We start from the raw sequence: 18,853 nt of genomic DNA, 5'->3' as shown, positions 1-18,853 counted from the left end.
ATTCGATCTTATTAAATATTGGGATTTGAAATAAAAATATTTGAGTTGATATCATTTCTCTAGTTTGGTATTTAGTATAATATTAGTTGGACTCACTTTATATGATGTTGTGTAAGAAACTTTTATTTATTTTGCTTATTTCTTTATTTGTGTTTTTTAAATATTTAAAAGTGTAAATAAAAATAAATTCTGAGAACCACAATTCAGTAAATAACTGTAATTATTGGGCATTTTGAACTTTAGTTTCTTAATGTTTTCGAGTTGCAGATATAAGGCAAAAACTTATGTGAAACAGTCTCGCGGGTCGTATTTTGTGAGTCGAATTTTTTATTTGGGTCATTCATGAAAAAATATTATTTTTTATGCTAAGAGTATTACTTTTTAATGTGAATATCGGTAAAGTTGACTCGTCTCACAGATTAAGATTCGTAAGACCGTTTCACAAGAAACCTACTCCAAATTTAATTAGTTCAGTAAATTTTTCTTAATTTTCACTTTCATTCTTTTTCATTATAAATGCTCATGTGACGTTAGACATTAATGTTAATGAGTCAAATGTCACTTCAGAGATTACAATGAAAAATAACTATAAAACAAAAAAAGCCAATTTACCGGACAAAACAAGTTAGATGATAAAAATTATAATTTTTCCCGTTCTATCGGATTCTCCTCTCGGAATCTCATCATAATGCTCACCAATTTTTACACGCCTTTTACACGGTTTGTTGTGCCAATTCATCAATTAGTTAGTTGGAATATACCATAATTGCAAAAGCAGTGACCATTTTCTGCATCACTTCTTAGGATGTGGATTCTTGATATATAGTGCATTATTGAGGGGGACTAGTTCCCTTTACAAAATATTCACCTCTCCCCGAATAAAGATGAAACAACGCGGAATATTAAATCAGTGTCTCTGTTAAAAAAACAATTAGCAGCGTGTTCTTAGGATTCGTTCTTATCAATCTTTGGCTACTATGTCAGCACTTTGCATCCCCTTTATTACAGTCAAAAAGATTTTCATGGGACAGTTAAAAGAATTTTTTTTTTTTTGTTTGGCATGAAATTCATGGACGGGGGAAGTCATGCATGTTGGTACCATGAAGACTTGTAAAAAAGAAAATCACAATAAAATTTATTTAACATCTAAAAAATGGGAAAAACGTCCATCCCATAATTAAGTTGGCTTATTTAATGTTTTTTTGTTTCCTTAGTCAAAATTAAGTTCTAATATATAAGTTTTTTTTAACTTATTTTAGTCGTTTTTCGCTAGAGGGGAAGACATGGCTCTGAGTATTATTGATATGATACCAGACAATGCTGATGATATTTATTTATATTCGTCTTGAGCTTAATTGTCATGTGAATCCCGGGTCAACCCAAGGTTTTCCTATGACTACAAATAAGATATGTAAATAGGACCAATGGTTAATTAGTGAGGATTGTTAAAGGGACCATTATTTGAAATAACGAGGTTTTTAAAAACTACGTTTAAAACGATCGGAATATCCAAGTGGCAGGAAACATTCTTTGATTTGCTTTTGTTTTGGGGCGTGACTCTCATGTCCCCCAGCATGAAGACTAGGGGTATAAACAAAGTAAAACAAGAATGTGAAACCCCCGGCCACCCCTACCGGAATCGTGGACGTTGCTATTAATGTAACTGAATTAATGTTAATGTAGATTTTTCCTATAAAAAAAAAACTAGCTGGATTTCTGGGAAGATGTGTAAATTAGTTTGCATTTGGATTTCTTATAAACACGTTAATTTATTTTTAATTTTTTTGAATACCGTAACGAATGAGTTGGAGGCATATTGGCATAATAATATATAATCCCTGTCCATTTTCAAATGGATATTGAATTATTGGAAGAAAAAGAAGGAATATTTACCTGATCGTGCATGCAAAGTAGCAAGGGTACTATATATTCATCAATGGCGGTGTGGTGTATATATGAAAATGGAATTGATTCTCTCTTTCGTTTAATTTTTCTACCAGAAGTTTATTACCTGAACCGCGTACTCGCGATCAAGCTCAATTATTGGGATCGATTCATTTTATGGTACCACCTTACGTTTTCACTTTACTAAATTTTAAAAGTCACTACACGTTTCTCTATCCTTCTTTTATACTTCTGAATTTATAAAAAATTTAAAATATAGGATACATAATATTATTTAAAATCATGATTACTAATTGACTTTTTTTTTTACAAACGTAATTCAAGAGACAATTTTATGCACCTAGAGGCAGGGGTACAATCCAGCCGAGCTCGAATTCGAGAACACGGTGTACCGTACAATTGATCGACCATGATCCACGATCCAAATTGCTTTTACATATGATATCCTTGTTAGGTAAATAAAAACACATGCATATATGAAACAGATGAAAGTATCTGTTAGACTGTTACCAGGGGCGGATTTAGTGTAGGGCGAACGGGGGCCAAGGCCCCCCCAAAAAATTTTAAAAAAAAATTTTAGCGACGGTTGTTGCAAAAACCGTCGCCATATAGCGACGGTTATTGAAAAAACAGTCGTAACATAAACTAAGCGGCCCCTCCCAAAAAATTTTAAAAAATTTTTTTAGCGACGGGTGTAACTAAAACCGTCGCAAATTTTGCGACAGGTTATTAAAACGTCGCCATATAGCGACGGTTTTGTGAAAAATCCATCGCAAAATAAATTAAGTGGCCCCCCCAGTGTCCACATCCTAGATCCCTGACTGTTACTATATAATTAATGGGAGTAACTAAATAACAAAACATACGGAATAATTAGCAAAATTGGCCAAAAAATTGGTTTGTCGTGGTTTTTAATTGGCCCATAAAAAAATCTCATTTTAGTGTAATAAGTTGTTTATTTTTTAACTTTTAATAATTTTTCACAGCAATCTTGGTGTGATATCGGATATCATGGACGTAACATCATCGTATACTAACATGTCTTCGGTTATTGTTACTAACAGGACGAATTTTGTAATTTTCCCAAGAACATGACAAGAAACGCCCTCAACTCTTATAAAAATTTCCTTCCAAAACCTCGCAAATTAACAATATTCCTCGCGTAGAAATGGGAACAGAATACGTACAGATCGAACAAAATTTTCAAATCTTTTCAGTAATAATGCAAAGGGAATCATGGAAAAAGGTATAATAATTGACTTATTTTTTGTAACTTCTTTCTTCTACCAATTCACGCTAAAGAGTTCACTGCTTTTACCCTCTGATCTTCATGTCCCCAACTCAAAATATATGAAGGCAGATGGAGGTCTAACAATCAAAATCTTTTTAGATTCTCTTTTGAAATCAGGAAACCATTTTAGCTCAAAAAGAAAGTTTAGGGTCCCATAAAAAGGAGGACTCGTTAGTATTTAAACCTGCGTCGACACATTTTTTCAAAAATCACCAATTTCAGACAACCCTAGCAAACACTTCCAGCAGGGGTACTCCGAATTCTAGAGTCGAGTGTTTCGATTTCTTCCAAGGTGAGACCATGTTTATCGGCTTTTTTCTCTTATGCATGTTAGGTTTCTTGGATATTGTTTGATAGACAAAATAATGTTGTATCTATTGGAAATGTGACTTAAATTAACTAATCAAACTTAAGATTCAAAGATAGCATTACCCTATTGCTATATTTTCTATGAACCAATAAAGTTCACACCAAATTTTCATGTCATATGTAATAATGTAAAGGGAAAATAGTCAAATTCGTCGTATAAGCTAATATATTTTGAGTTTTTGTCATTCATTTTGAAGCGTAATTATTTCCATCATCCCTTAAACATCATATATTCACATAATGCATGGAGATTTTTTAGAACAACAATATGGATATATACTTTCTATTCAATTTGCTACATGTGTTTCTAATTTTGCGCCCGCCATAAAATATTAGAGACACGATGAATAAGCAAGGAGATTGGATGTGTCCCGCATGCCAGTACATCAACTTCAAGAAACGAGACATATGCCAACGATGTAGCTGCCCCAAGCACGCCACATCAGCCGAAGTTTCCTCTTACTCAATACAGAGGACTGAACTGATGCCTGGAGATTGGTATTGTGGAGGTTTGAATTGCGGTGCGCACAACTATGCCAGTCGAATGAGCTGCTATCGATGCTGTGCAACGAAGGAGTACTTCGGTTGTGGGGCAGGAATGATGGCATCTGCAGGTTATGCATATGATGCCATTCCTGGTTGGAAAAACGGAGATTGGATTTGCACCAGGTTTGTTCAAAGAAACAAGGAACCATTGCATGTGTTCGCACGTTGCAATAATTGATGCAGGATCATAATATTTAGGAGGGTAAGAGCAAACATACATCAGGAAGTAAAGTGAAAAAATATAATTATTTTTAGCTCCATATATAGTCAATAAAATTTAAAAATTGAGGGGGCAGTCGCACCCATCCGCCCCCATTGGCTCCGTCCCTGCATGTGACGACAAACAATTGTTAATGTAATAAAGAACATTATAAGAAATGTCACAGAAGATCATGCGGTAATTATAAACAAATTCTAATCAAATGGCGGATTTTTCTTAGATCATGACTGTGGTAGCTCATCCCCACATTTCTTTTTTGTGGTAGCTGTTTGAATTTGTTCACAACACGATACAACATAATAGACTATTGAAGCAATTTGAGTTAATTATACGTGAAAGGGGAACGAACGTGAAATAATTTGTTGCGGAGTTTATGGTGTAAAATAGCGTTTGCGTGAGCTTACTACTTGGCCGGTTGGGCCCGAGATGGCCATTAAATCATATTTTGAAAGTTTTCAACGAAATGTCAACTTTTTAAGACGAATTGATTAAATCGTAGCATGCATACTTATTTAAGTGAATTAATGAGCATATTTAAAAGGATGTCGTGTAAAGTTTATTTCTATCCGACATGATTAATGTTGGCCAGGTTTGGATGTGGCATGCACAATTATGCTAGCAGGATGGATTGCTATAAATGCAAGAAACCCAGAGATTTTGGTAATTAATTAAGCTAGCGTATTCCTTTTTGTCCGAACCCTTATAATTTATATTTATGCGTTAATTTGCAAAGTTACTTGCTTCACATTTTAATTAAATAATAAAAAATATATTGTATAATTTATTCTTTTTATTTTCCTTTAATTTGCAGGAGGAGCCGAGTGAGGGAAATTAAAGGAAAGAGGTGTACGTTAATCCCTATGTCTGATGCAAAAATTTATAATTATTATTTGCAAGAATGTGTTAAGCTAAGGGAATAGCCCAGCCAATATGTGTAACATTGTTAAAATTTTATATAAATTGATATTTTATAATATTAGAAATTAAATTTGTGATTCATTTTTTATTCACGTGATAATCTCTAAAAACGTATAGTTTAATTGATCAGTAAGTCACTGTAGTTTTGAAGCAAACAAGAAATGGAAAAGCATCGTTGTATATTGAATGAATCAAGATTTTAATAATAGAGTAGATAAGAACCAGATGCTCCCGCAATATTATAGGAGGGGACTGGGGATGAGAAGAGACGAGATGGATGAACAACGATGATTCTGACATAATTAGAGGGCTAAAAAAATTAAAGAAAATTACAATTTTGGTTATATATATATATTTTTTTACGATTTTAGTCTTCTATATTATCAAATTTCAGTCAAATTATTGTTATCTTTGTTTGTTTATTATTATTATTATTATTATTATTACAATTTTGATCATTTTTTCGATATGTCTATAATGTGACACTAATGTAGTGCTTATGCTACTTACGTGTGCGATTACTACTCATTATTTCTAATGAAAAAAGAACAAAGTAGCCAAAAATCGGAAAAAACATTATTAAAATTGAAATTTGACAATTTGGATAACCAAAAAGACAAATAAACAAAAATATATGACTAAATTCATAATTTCCCCAAAAAATTATGTATTAAATTTGAAGTCTAGCTCTCTTTTAAGACGATATGATTCCCCTCTCGGCCTCCCATTAATTGGTTGTCTGTTTGTCCGAAACTGATATATATATATATATACATATATATATATGAGGGTTGTTACCCTGCACCCCAGGGGTGCAGGGTAACATGGGCGCCAGAGCCAGCTGGGCGCCACGTTTAGCGACGGTTTTATGACTCCGTCGCCAAGAGCGATGGTTTTTTAAATCCGTCGCTACTAGCAACGGTTTGTAATAAACCGTCGCTAATTGTCCAATTTTTTTAAAAAAAAACTGACACAAACGCCCACTCACAATAGAGAGGGGTGTTAACACCCCATTGTGGGTGCTCTTATGAAAGTGATTTTGTATCCATACTGTAGATAAATTGAGATCAAACAACAGAATTCAAAATTTCCAAGATGTGCAAGGTGTTTCATTGTTCGGTAAAATTTGTAAATCTACTTTTTCTATTGGCTGTTAAAGATTGATAGGACACCAACCGAAACCGGATTTTATATCCAACAGCTTCAGTGTTTGATTTTTCAAACACAAGATTTACCTTCAAATACCCTGCACATCTTGGAAATTTTACATTCTGTTGATTGATCTCAATTTATCTACAGTATGGATACAAAATCACGTCCATAAGAGCATCCAGAATGGGGTGTAACACCTATTTAACACCCTTTCCATTGTGAGGCCGCCTCTGTGTCAGTTTTTTTTAAAAAAAAAATTGGTGTTTAGCGACGGTTTACATTAGCCGTCGCTAGTGACGACGGATTACTGTAAACCGTCGCGAGTAGCGACGGAATCTCAGAAACCGTCGCTAAACGTTGTTACGTTATGCGCATCCAACTGGCGCCCATGTTACCCTGCACCCCTGGGGTGCAGGGTAACAACCCTCTATATATATATATATATATATATATATATATATATATATATATATATATATATATATATATATATATATATATATATATATATATATATATATATATATATAAGCGTGTTGGTTGAGGATGCATGCAATATTACTGTGGATTGATTCATAAAATATGCAGATGGATACATTCCGTACATGCATGCGAACATGATGACGAATTAGTTGGACATATATATAATTAATATTAATATATATATGTGTGTGCGTATTTAATTATATATTGTAGTGACCCAACTTTGAATGAATATTGAATTATTGGATGAAAAAGAAGGAATATTTTACCTGACCATGCATGCAAAGTAACAATTAATGGTGGTGTTGTGTGAAATGGAATTGATTCTCTCTGGTTTTTTTCACTAAAATTTTACCTGAAACCACATAAGCCTACTCATCAGCAAGCCTAGGATTGATTCATTTGCAGCATGTTGATTAAATCTACGGAGAAAACAGAGATTTTATCTAGAGTTAGGCAAAATCAGTATATATAAAAAAATATTTGATCCTAGTAAATTGTTTTAGTTCGTGTTTTTATTTGATATCTTTTCAGCTTATTGATCACCATCTTTTCATTTACAAAAAATATATATAATACTTGAGAGAGAAAAAACAAACAAAATTGGACATGTAATTAGTAATTGGCTTATATTTTTCTTAGTAATTAATAACTTGGTTTCTTCTGCATTAACTCAACTACAGCACCACCAAAACCAAATAAACATTCTTGATATACACAAAAATGTTATTTCGAATTCGAGCCCCATTGAATATAGACATACATAGAAACTTAACGGGGGCATCATCTGTATTCATCACCCTCAAATTCTAATAAAAATTTACCTCCTCCACTCAAGTAATGTCTTCCCCTCGTAATGCCTGCAAGAAATTGGAATAGAAATGCGGAACAAAAAAATTCAATCTTCTCAGTAATGATGCATAGGGAATCATGGGAAAATATGTATAATAATTGACTTAATTTTTTGTAACTTCTTGATCTTCTACCAATGCGCACCAAAATGTCGTCCGCTACTTTTACCGTCTCTCCTCATGTCACCAGATCCAAAGATCAAAACATGAAACCAAGGAAAGGTCTAACCACCAAAATGTCCACTACTTTTTACCATCTTTCCCTTGTGCATGTTAATTAGGCTTCTTTCGTGCCGTTTGTGTGACAAAATAGTGTTATATAAGACGGACATGTACTTTAAATATAATAATCTCGAATTTCAAAAACTTTAAGAATCAAGGATAGAGTTATGCGCGTCCTCATTCGTTTCGCAGCTTGATTATTGCCATCATACTTTAAACATCATGATTCACATAATGCAGATTTGTTAGAACTATTTGTGTGTGTATATATATATACGTACACTCTATTCAATTTACTACATTCTTAGTGTTGCTAATAACTTTGCACTCTTCATAAATATTAGACACACAATGAACAAGGAAGGAGATTGGTTGTGTCCCGCATGCCAGCACCTCAACTTCAAGAAACGAGACCCTTGCCAACGATGTAGATGCCCCAAGAATGCTACTGCAGCCGAAGTTTCCTCGTACACAATACAGAGAACCGAGCTGATGCCTGGAGATTGGTATTGTGGTGGTCTGAATTGCGTTGCACACAACTATGCCAGTCGAACGAGCTGCTATCGATGCGGTGCACTGAAGGACTACTGCGGTTATGGGGCCGGAATGATAGCATCTGCCGGTTATGCATATGATGACATCCCTGGTTGGAAAAGTGGAGATTGGATTTGCACCAGGTTTGTTTCAAAGAAACAAGGGATTAATTAATGCATGTTTTCCTTTAGATCGATGCAGGTTGCAATAACTGATCCTAATATTATTCATGCTTTAAATTCAAAAACCGTGACTAGCCACACTGAATTGGCTAGCTAGCCACTACTCCATCAGTGTATATATATATGTACTTAAAAAAAAGATATCTCTGAGTTAAAAAAGAGAGTGGAAAATTCAAAAGATTCATTCATTGGATCGTACTGTGTTAAATATAATTATGCATTGTTTATTTCTGGCTGACATGATTAATGTTGGCCAGACTTGGATGTGGCATGCATAATTATGCTAGCAGGATGGAGTGCTATAAATGCAAGACACCTAGAGATTTTGGTATGTATCTCTCTTACACTTATCGTAATATTTTCATACAATAACTTGTGTACCATTAATTAATTTTTCTCATAGTTACTTATTTCTCATTGTGATTAATATTTCATATATTATTTTGTCCCCCTTACAGGAGGAGCAGTCTAAGAGAAACTAATGATCAAAAAAGGGTTTTAACCCTATGAGTGATGCAATATGTAATATTTTCCTTTTTCCATGAATAAATAAAGCTAACGAAAGAGCTCCACATGTGTAACATGCATTTTTTTTAAATTATTTCTTTGTAACATTTTTCCAATCAAGTTTACTTGGAATTGAGAGATGCTCTTAGTTTACTTGGAATTGAGAGATGCTCTTAGCAACTATGTACCTTCCAATTCAACTTAGTATTAATTGTTTATTTTTCTGGGTTATTTAAATATATTTTTTTATAATTTTGTTTCCTCTAATTTAATTTGTTAAAAAAATTAGAGCATATATATATATATATATATATATATGTACATTGTACCATATGATATTAGAAATTGTGTTTGGGTCATCTCGACACGTGCAAATAAAAGGCTCTATCATATATTATGAGTCAAAAGATTAATAAGAAATCGAGATTCATGGAATCTCCAGAAAAATATAGTTCAATGGAGAAGTGAAGCAAACAAGAAATATTGGACAAGCACCGTTGTATATTGAATGAGATACGAACCAGATGAACGCTCCATAAAGGAAAATTAACTACTTTTAGAATGAAAGTTAGATGGTCTTTAATAAAATTTACCAAAGAAATATCAAATAAAGTTGCTGAAAAAATTAAAAAAAATTCCAAGTATTTTGTTTTCATTCATTTTTTTTCATGAATATTTGAGTTTTTATATGTAATTTTTCTATTATTTTTGTGGGCTGAAATCTAATAAAAAAGAAAATACTTTGTCATATAAATAATTAAATAAATGTAATTTGAATTTTTTTTAGTTGAGGAGAGGTTTTTGTTTTGAATAGGTAGTTGTGAGACAATCTCACGAATCTTTATCTGTGAGACGGTCAACCACATCGATATTCACAATAAAAAGTAATATTCTTAGCATAAAAAATAATGTTTTTTAATGAATGATCCAAATAAAAAATCCGTCTCACAAAATACGACCAGTAAGACTGTCTTAAACAAATTTGGCAAAAACTTGTGTGAGACGGTCTCACGGGTCGTATTTGTGAGACGGATCTCTTATTTGGGTCACCCATAAAAAAATATTACTTTTTACGCTAAGAGTATTACTTTTTATTGTGAATATGGGTAGAGTTGACCCGTCTCACAGATTATGATCCGTGAGACGGTCGTAAGATTCACTCAACGAATTTTGGTCTTAACTACTTTTTTTCAAGCGGCCATAAACATCGCTTTATTAACATTTTAAAATTTTAAATTTTGGTAATTTTTTTTTATTATTATATGTGTGATTTAATTAAAAGAAACCCACAATTATACTTACAACACTATTCATTAGAAATTCATAACCCTGGTAACCGTTCAGATCGATCGAGCTGCGACCAGAAATGGCAGTGTTTTTCAGAAGACTGGCAAAATCTGCAGTCGCTTTCGGAAGCCAGACGAAGTCCAATACTGGCATTCGCTTCGGAACTCTTGCAGGTGTATCCGCTGGAATCTCCTCTTATTACTACTTCTCCTCGCCAAATTTGGTAATATTTCACTTCTTTGATGATTTAGGGCCGTAGTCGTGCCTTTGTCCTGGTTTTCTACGGGGGTACACGTTTAATTTTAAATCGTAATAATGAAAGCTACGATTCTGTTGGATTCACGCGCTTTCAGTTTTGGTTTTCTGCTGCTGTACTCGTGATTTAACTGAATTTAGAGCTGTTGTGTATTTGGGTTGTTTCTATTACGTATCTTTATCAAATATCTTATTTTTTTATGACTCAGGTTTACTTGGATCAACTCAATGAAGATGCTACACCAAAAATTGGTATGTAAAAGTTCCTCCTTATGTGAAGAAGGTCGTGATTCAGGTCTCATTTATTTCTTTTTTTATCGGTGATTTTAATTTCAATCCATAGTAGCATCAGCGCGGCTACAAGAGTTTCAATCATATGGAGAGGCTGAAGAAATCACTTCTCTGACAATCCTGACTAGTTGTTTTACTAGCATGGCTAATATTCATAAAACAAGTCTCAATTAGAATTAAATTATGATGAGACCTAAGCTTCTCGACTGCGTATTTGAATGTACAAAGAAATAATAGTCCTAATTTTATTAAAATACCTGGTAAAGGAAAAAATATATAAGGGAACATGGAAGTACCTACCCATGACAGATGAAGCATGGTTGATTATCTTAAAATGATTTTGATCCAGTGACAGACCTGTTTTGTGGTTATTACCTCATGGAGCCCTTGGATTTTGTGAAATTTCTTGATATCTTGCCTTGAGAATGGACACAAGTTTGTAGTTAAAAAACCTCTAGTGTGGCAACTGAATCTGAGCTATCATGAAACAAGATGTATTTTGCTGTATCCTAAATCCACGTTGCATTCACATGAAAGTGTGTTTGGTTTTAATCATATAAACAGTATTATAATTTGAGTTAGGAAGATGATGGTGTTTAAATGCGCAAGGAAAAATGTGTTAGAACTATATTTTATAATTGTTATTAGAATCTAAGCAATTTCTATATTCTTTTGGCTTTGAATCATGTTATTAGAATATCTCTTCATTTCTCACCATAAATAATGTGTTGTGCCGCTCATATAACTGAATTTCATATGTTTTGAACCTAGGATTGCTCTTTTTACCTCGCAATTTGTTGATTCTATTATTTGCTCTCAGCCCTGAATCCGGATAAATGGATTGAATTTAAGCTTCAAGACAAGGTGGAGGCAAGCCACAATACTCAGCTATTTCGGTGAGTCTCTTATCAGTTTTTTTAACTCTTATCTTTTGTCCCTTCAAGGCATGTATTCTCTTGAAGTATGGTAATGTCTCTCGCGATTCTTCAGATGTTCCATCAACTCAAGCCTCTTGTGTGGGCTAACCTCATAAAAGTGAATTAGAGTGGCTAGGTGTGGTAGGTTTGAGTTGGATATGATTGTTTCTGGAGTTTGGTTGGGGAGTGGGTTGGGGGGCACAGAGGAACTCTTGACGAGATTATGTGTGAGCAAGAGGAATGTTACAGCGCCCTTACCCGAGCCACTACTATCTCAGTCAGTACATCACGTACCTCATTAAAACAATTTGACAGAAAGCTCTGAATTTAGACAATACCAACAGCTTAATCCCGGATTATCAATTTTTTAATAATATTTAATTAACAACTCATTGATTATCTCTTAATTAATACTTCATTCAAAATAGAATTCGGGTCATTACAAATGTATAGTCATAAAACTGGTAAGAATATTAGTGACTTTTCTTGGATAACTATTCACATAAGGAAGAATGGCTCTCATTATTTCGGCAGAGGATTTTTGTGGGAACAATTTCGGATTTCCTCAAATTTTGAATAACCAAATATCTCTATCCAGTTCGTGTATGAAGCCTTGTGTTTTCTGGATGATCGATTTGTTGGCAGAAGAATCTTTATTAACTAATACTTAGAATTGACGATGGCATTGAGTGCAAAGACTTTTCGAGGTGGCTCTGAGAATTAGTCATGTTTATCTTTTAGTGTAATTCACTAGCTCTCTAGCTTTTAAGTCTGTGCTCACTACTGTAGACACTTCTTCTCTGTTTCGATTTAGTAAACCTAAGTCAATTACCCTTATGTAATAATGATCTAGGTCTTCATCTAGGTAGTTCAGAATTTATATTTTTCCTATCTGCAAGCTAACCTAGGATTATTTATCCCACTCTTAATAACTCCTATTTTTCCAATTTTACCCTTCTCTTTTATTCAAACTCACCACCACTTCCCGTCACCGGCCGCCGCCGCCGCCACGACCGCCGCCGTCCGACCACCGGCCACCTCCGACCGCCGGCGCCGGCGCCGACCATTTCCGGCGCCGGTCGATTTTTCCGGCCGGCCGTTTCAGGCCGCCGCCCCCGTCAGCCGTTTCCGGCCGCCGCCGCGAAGAGAAAGGGCAATTTTGTCTTTTCATCAAAAAATTCAAAATTATCCTACCCTTAAAAATCGTACCAAACATAATATTATTTTACACCATATATTACAATCCTACCACAATCATTTTCTTTTGATTTTTGCTAACTAATCTAAAACCTCTGTTATAGTTCTTTTACTGATCCCAACAAGATTATTTTAATACTTGAACTTTTCTAAGTTGATAACAAACTCTTGAGCTTAGAGATGAACTCTTCAATTTGGTATTTATTAGTTGTTTTTGTTGTTTACGTTTTCTGTTGCACAATATTTAATGACCAACCCTCCAAAATTAAGTCTTCTAGGCCATAAATATTTCAAGATTCTTGTTCACTGTTAACATGTTTTTCACATTTTTTACGAGTTGTGATGGCTCAAAGTGTTGATGCAAAATAAGTGACTTATACTCTTTGTTATCTGGTGTTAATGATATTGACCCCTGTTTTGTTAAATGGTAGATTTTCATTTGATCCCAATCTGAAGTTAGGTCTTGATGTTGCTTCATGCATTATTACAAGGTAAATTCACAGGATGTTGTTCATTTCTGCATTATTCTTTATTTTTCCAATTAGGTTTTTTAATTTTCTTTGATACAATGATGTGCAATTTGTCATATCTGTTGTCCTTGACATCTCTCACTGTTAATTTTGTGTAGGGCTCCAAAACAAAATGATGCTGATGGAAAAACCAATTATGTGATTCGCCCGTAAGTTATTAAAATTTGTACAGTAGTAATTTACCTTATGTTTGATGTGTACAAAGTTGGTGCTAACAGTCAGCACAAAACTCCCATGCCTCTCTACCTTAATGATAACTCCCAACTCCTTTTATCTAATGTGCTGGTTTTAATTAAAAAAAATATTTCTTTATTAATGTGTTGGTATCAATTAAAAGATTATATAAATTGAGTTTCATTCATAGTTATTGTTCTGGTGTGTCAAATCTGAATTTTGCTGTATCTAAGCATGAGTTGAATGACCAACAAAATTCTTAGGAGAAGCAAGGACTGTCGAATTCAATGTTGCTAATGTTTTATCAGATGCATCATCATGTTTCAAGCGGCCTATTCATTTTTTAGGCAACCTATTAATACTGATTAAACTTCCAATCAGCTAACCCTCATTCAACTGCCTGGTCCTTGCTGAGATTTTGATAGGGCTAGTTACTAGAAGCAATGAGATCAATATGTAATAAGAAATTTTTTTCTCAAGCTTCTTTTATCTGCAGTTACACTCCTATATCAGATCCAGATGCTAAGGGATACTTCGACTTATTGATAAAGGTATTATTTTAAAATTGATTTCCATCCCTAAAGATAATCATGCATGCCTTTTTCATCAGTCTCTGGGCATTCTTTTTTATGAAAACAGTTTCTAGTTATTCGATCATGTTACAGGTGTATCCTGAAGGTAATATGAGTCAACATTTTGCTAGCTTAAAACCAGGAGATGTGGTGGAAGTGAAAGGGTAAGTAATTCAGGGGTCATTGTATTTAAATATAATGTTATCTTTGTAATAATCAGCTAATATGCTTGTTTTATCCAGGCCCATCGAAAAATTGAGATACAATCCAAACATGAAGAAACATATCGGCATGGTAGGATCATCATTAGAGTTTCACTTTAGTGTGTATTGTGCAAGTAAAGGTATATTAAGGTGACTCACAGTTCAAAATAAGAATGGGCTTGGAACTATCAGCCATAATTTAAATCTATTCTCAGAAAGTGCAATTCCTGTGTGTTGACTGCCTGTGACGCTTCTTGATTCACAAAAATAAGTCCAAGATGCTGAGATTTTATTTCACTTTGAATTACATTCTGGCTTGATGTAGGAATGGTTAGAGGTGAAGAGCGAAAGGGAAGTAAGGGAAACTATCGAAATAGATTTATAAATTGATAAATTCATAGGATATTAATAGTTAACCGTCAACTTATATCACTCTTCAGCAAAAAGATGTCAATGATGCCAAATAAATTAGAATTCTCTGCATACTTCAGTACACAATAGATATATGGCTAAGGTTGTCATAAAATCCGAAGTATGATACTTTTGAGGTTGGGACTGAATTGTACTTTCAAAGTTGTGGATCTTACAACCCCACACGATTTGTGAATTAATCATTTTTCAACTTCTAAATTATAAAATTATCTCGAGATGACCTTCTATATTGAAAGTGTGATTGTTGTGACCCAAATCACCTACATGGCCTCTCATTTGTAGTTTTGATGATAGTTATTAGAGATGCAAGGCGCACTACAACACTTCGGTGTTGTAAATCTGAGGCACAAATTCTAGGCATGCACTTTATTGTTTTGAAGCTCCACATCCAAAAAAATTACGATATATAATGCAATATTTAATTTACAAAATTTTAAATAACAATAAAAAAGCTAGAAGCAAAAGTAAATAACTCTATCTTGCACTTAATTTGCATTTACTATCTCTGCACTAGAGGTGTGCGCAAATAGGGCCTTGACTATAAAGCGCACGAAAACCGCCTCTTTGTGGTTGAGGGCGGTAGCAGTGCTTCATCGAAAGATAGTGCCTCAACTTGTGTCAAGGTGCAAGGCTGAGCTTTGGCCCAAGCCTATCACCTGCCTTGTGGGCTTTCAATAGATATGGTTTTAGTGCTAAATATTGGAATAATGTATATTTTATTACCCTGCATCGGAAGAGCACTCGTTTACTGCTGAGCTAGTGAAGTCAACGCTAGAATCCATGGATAGCGGGATTTAAGAGTTGTCTATGGTGACTGTTCACTCTCGGCTCCCAGTTGGAACTGAAGTATGTATCTGGATAACTGACTCTTGAGTACCTTGGTGTATGTTGGTGAATTGTTGTGCAATGGGACTCAACACGTTCGTTATGACTAGGCTTAGAGAACCGTTACCTTCGTACTCTCTTGATAATTAGTACTCCATCAATTGCCTCAACCCAAATGTCACACACCTTGATTCATTTATCGTCATCAACTTCTAGTGGTTTGGCTAAAGCTATTTCCCAAATCAGAATTTTTCAAGTGCCAAAATTTTTGAATTTTTTTCTATGCTTGTCTTGTTGTCCATATTACTTGTTACAGTGAGCAGCTAGCGAATCATCAGAGAGTTGGTGTAATTTCCATATCTGTGAACTTAAATACTCTATTTAATTTGCTGAAGAATGTGATAATCATGCTTTTATGTAGGTTCAGGTTCATTGAACCAATGTTGCGTAATCATTTCTCATTTTTTTATTCAGATTGCCGGAGGATCTGGAATTACTCCAATGCTTCAGGTGATAGATGCTATCGTTAAGAACCCAGACGATAATACCCAAGTAGGCCTTAATCCCATTTTTCGGTTTTTTGTTAAATCACTTCTTCTGCTTTAAAAAATTGATCAATGTGATTTTTGGACATAAATGATGAACTTTTACTCTTTTAGGTATCCCTGCTCTATGCTAATGTATCTCCTGATGACATACTTCTCAAAAAGAAGCTTGACCTACTTGCTGCGAGCCACCCAAACTTGAAGGTGCTAAAATCATCAACTTAACCTTTTACCATTTGTGTTGAAATTTGCTTTTTTTTTCCCTTAATCGAGTCAGATCTGATTACGTCTCTTATTCAGGTATTCTACACTGTCGACAAGCCAACCAAGGATTGGCATGGAGGCACTGGTTACGTATCAAAGGACATGGTTGTAAAAGGCTTGCCTAGGCCCAGTGATGATACACTTATTCTTGTAAGCTTCTTTGCTTTGAATATCGGTGACCTAACCCCGTCAATATAATCTGATAATGCAGCGTGAGAGTTATGTTTGGAAAGGGTTGGCATTAGTTACAGCAACATGTAGCAAACACTGTCTGTGTCTAGGCACATGCAGTTTTGATTATAAAGGAGATAAAAATCAGTTCATTTACGCTTGTTAGACCTGGAGAGCTCGTTTGTAATTTGAGCCTCTCAAATTTACTGCTGTTACGTGCATTGTTTGTACCTCAACTTTACAAACAGTATCACCTGCATTACTGTCAATACCTCATCTTAATCTCTAGCCCCACAATGGAATTACTAGTAACTTCTATCTGCTTCAATGTGGTTTCTTATGTTTTTGAGAGATAAGTCTGGTGGTGTTTTCTGGGACTAGAGGGTCTCAACTCGATACTTTGCGAATGGAGAGTTGTTAGCACAGTGAATGACGGGAAAGGTTGATGGCTGCAAGAGATTGTAGAATTTTTGTAGACAGGAGTGACTAGTAGATGTCTGTTTGGTGGCATCAATTGTGTGAACTCGTATCCGTAATTACTTAAGGTGCATACTACTACATCCAGTACCAGTTACTATGTGTATATAGGTGTTTCATGTATCCAAATATTTCGAAATTAATACTCGCCTCTTCCAAATAACCGATTGCTAGAGCAGTCAAAACTGGCTAGCGAAAGCCCGGCGTACCTAGTCAGTTTTTAGTTATGTTAGGCCGCGGGTCAGGGCGGGCTGGCCCACCATTTGTGTTGATAAAGTTTCGCAAGTTGGCCTACTTTATTGGATACAGCAAGTGACTGGAACTCCTGGTTAATGGCCATAACTGTGAGGTGATCAAAATGAGTCAACTAAAGTGTTCACGTACAGCTCTTGGTCGGGTATCAAATTATAGTTATTCTAACAATTTGGGCGGAGCGGGAAATCGCCAACCCAACTTGCCTATTTGGCAGGCCGACCCGGCTGGCCTACATCATTTTGACGACTCTACTAATTGAATAATTTTACGTGGGAAATTGTTTCACTCGTTTCTGTTGCTTTTCCAGGTTTGTGGCCCTCCTGGACTGATGAAACATATATCCGGAGATAAGGCAAAGGATCGATCACAAGGAGAGGTATACATCATTCCAATAAACCAATCTCCCCTCTTTTTGCCCCCTTTTTCTCTGTTTGCAATGATTCCCATTGCCTATTCATTTTTACTCTTCGCAGCTGACTGGCATACTCAAGGAAATTGGCTTCACAGAAAACATGGTTTTCAAATTCTGACCACCAATTTTGATTATTGTCACGAATGAGGTGTCAAATAAATGTACTTTGATCACACAAAAATACGATCTCGCGAGAACGTAGTTTCCTCCATTACCTTCGTGGATATTTAGTATCCGGAATATATATCTATGGACAGACGAATGTATTTTATAATAATTTGGCTTCGTCCGTTCCATTTTCTTTGATATTTATTTTTATATGATAAATGTGAAAAATGGTTTGTGTTGAACCCATCCTCAGAAGCATCGCACTCCAAAAACAATAGATGAAAAGTGAACCCTTCTGAAATTCACACGATGGGAGTGAGTTTTGGTGTGCAATTTTCATTTTTTTTTTCATTTTTTACCATGTTAACAATGAATTTGTATTTTTAGTCTTTTAATTTGCATTCTTTTTTATTTTTGATCTTGTTGCAATAAATTTTCATTTTATAACTTGTAACCTTTATGTTTTTTTTTAATCTTTTTTTAAATGGAGTCGGTAGTTTTTGTCGGCAAAAAAAAAGACAAGACTTGAAACAAAGTTATGTGACCAAATATGAAAAAAAAACATATAGGTTATATGATCAAAATTGAAATTCACCACAACATGGTCAAAAGTGGAAAAAGTGCATGTTACATGACCAAAAAATTTAGTGTACCCAACATATATTTTAAATGATAAAATTTCAATATTTTTTCATTATATCATGCAAAAATATTTATGGCTAGGTACCATCCAAAACATAAACTAAAGACAAAAACTT

At 34.5% G+C, this 18,853-nt stretch overlaps 3 protein-coding genes across 3 annotated transcripts; all 3 read left to right on the top strand.

Moving 5' to 3' along the window:
* The first annotated feature begins 3,310 nt into the window (after positions 1-3,310).
* LOC140828153 (RNA-binding protein involved in heterochromatin assembly dri1-like) lies at positions 3,311-5,313 on the top strand. The gene is made up of 4 exons (XM_073191138.1): positions 3,311-3,488; positions 3,902-4,234; positions 4,921-4,991; positions 5,143-5,313. The coding sequence occupies exons 2-4, from the start codon at positions 3,909-3,911 to the stop codon at positions 5,154-5,156; spliced, it is 411 nt and encodes a 136-aa protein (XP_073047239.1). The 5' UTR covers positions 3,311-3,488; positions 3,902-3,908; the 3' UTR covers positions 5,157-5,313.
* A 2,985-nt stretch (positions 5,314-8,298) lies between these two features.
* On the top strand, positions 8,299-9,145 carry LOC140828703 (RNA-binding protein involved in heterochromatin assembly dri1-like). Its single transcript, XM_073191623.1, has 3 exons — positions 8,299-8,634; positions 8,931-9,001; positions 9,132-9,145. The coding sequence occupies exons 1-3, from the start codon at positions 8,309-8,311 to the stop codon at positions 9,143-9,145; spliced, it is 411 nt and encodes a 136-aa protein (XP_073047724.1). The 5' UTR covers positions 8,299-8,308.
* A 1,304-nt stretch (positions 9,146-10,449) lies between these two features.
* LOC140825933 (NADH-cytochrome b5 reductase-like protein) lies at positions 10,450-18,283 on the top strand. The gene is made up of 13 exons (XM_073187984.1): positions 10,450-10,690; positions 10,932-10,974; positions 11,834-11,909; positions 13,559-13,618; positions 13,756-13,806; positions 14,328-14,382; positions 14,497-14,567; positions 14,646-14,697; positions 16,338-16,415; positions 16,523-16,612; positions 16,709-16,822; positions 17,883-17,951; positions 18,049-18,283. Exons 1-13 carry the CDS (start codon positions 10,547-10,549, stop codon positions 18,103-18,105), a joined length of 960 nt encoding a protein of 319 aa, XP_073044085.1. The 5' UTR covers positions 10,450-10,546; the 3' UTR covers positions 18,106-18,283.
* Positions 18,284-18,853: the final 570 nt, after the last annotated feature.

The sequence above is a fragment of the Primulina eburnea genome, chromosome 3, assembly GCF_022965805.1.
Source record: "Primulina eburnea isolate SZY01 chromosome 3, ASM2296580v1, whole genome shotgun sequence".
NCBI classification, from domain to species: Eukaryota; Viridiplantae; Streptophyta; class Magnoliopsida; order Lamiales; family Gesneriaceae; genus Primulina; species Primulina eburnea.
Note: the sequence above shows the minus strand (reverse complement) of the source record. Positions and strands in the feature narration are given on the sequence as shown.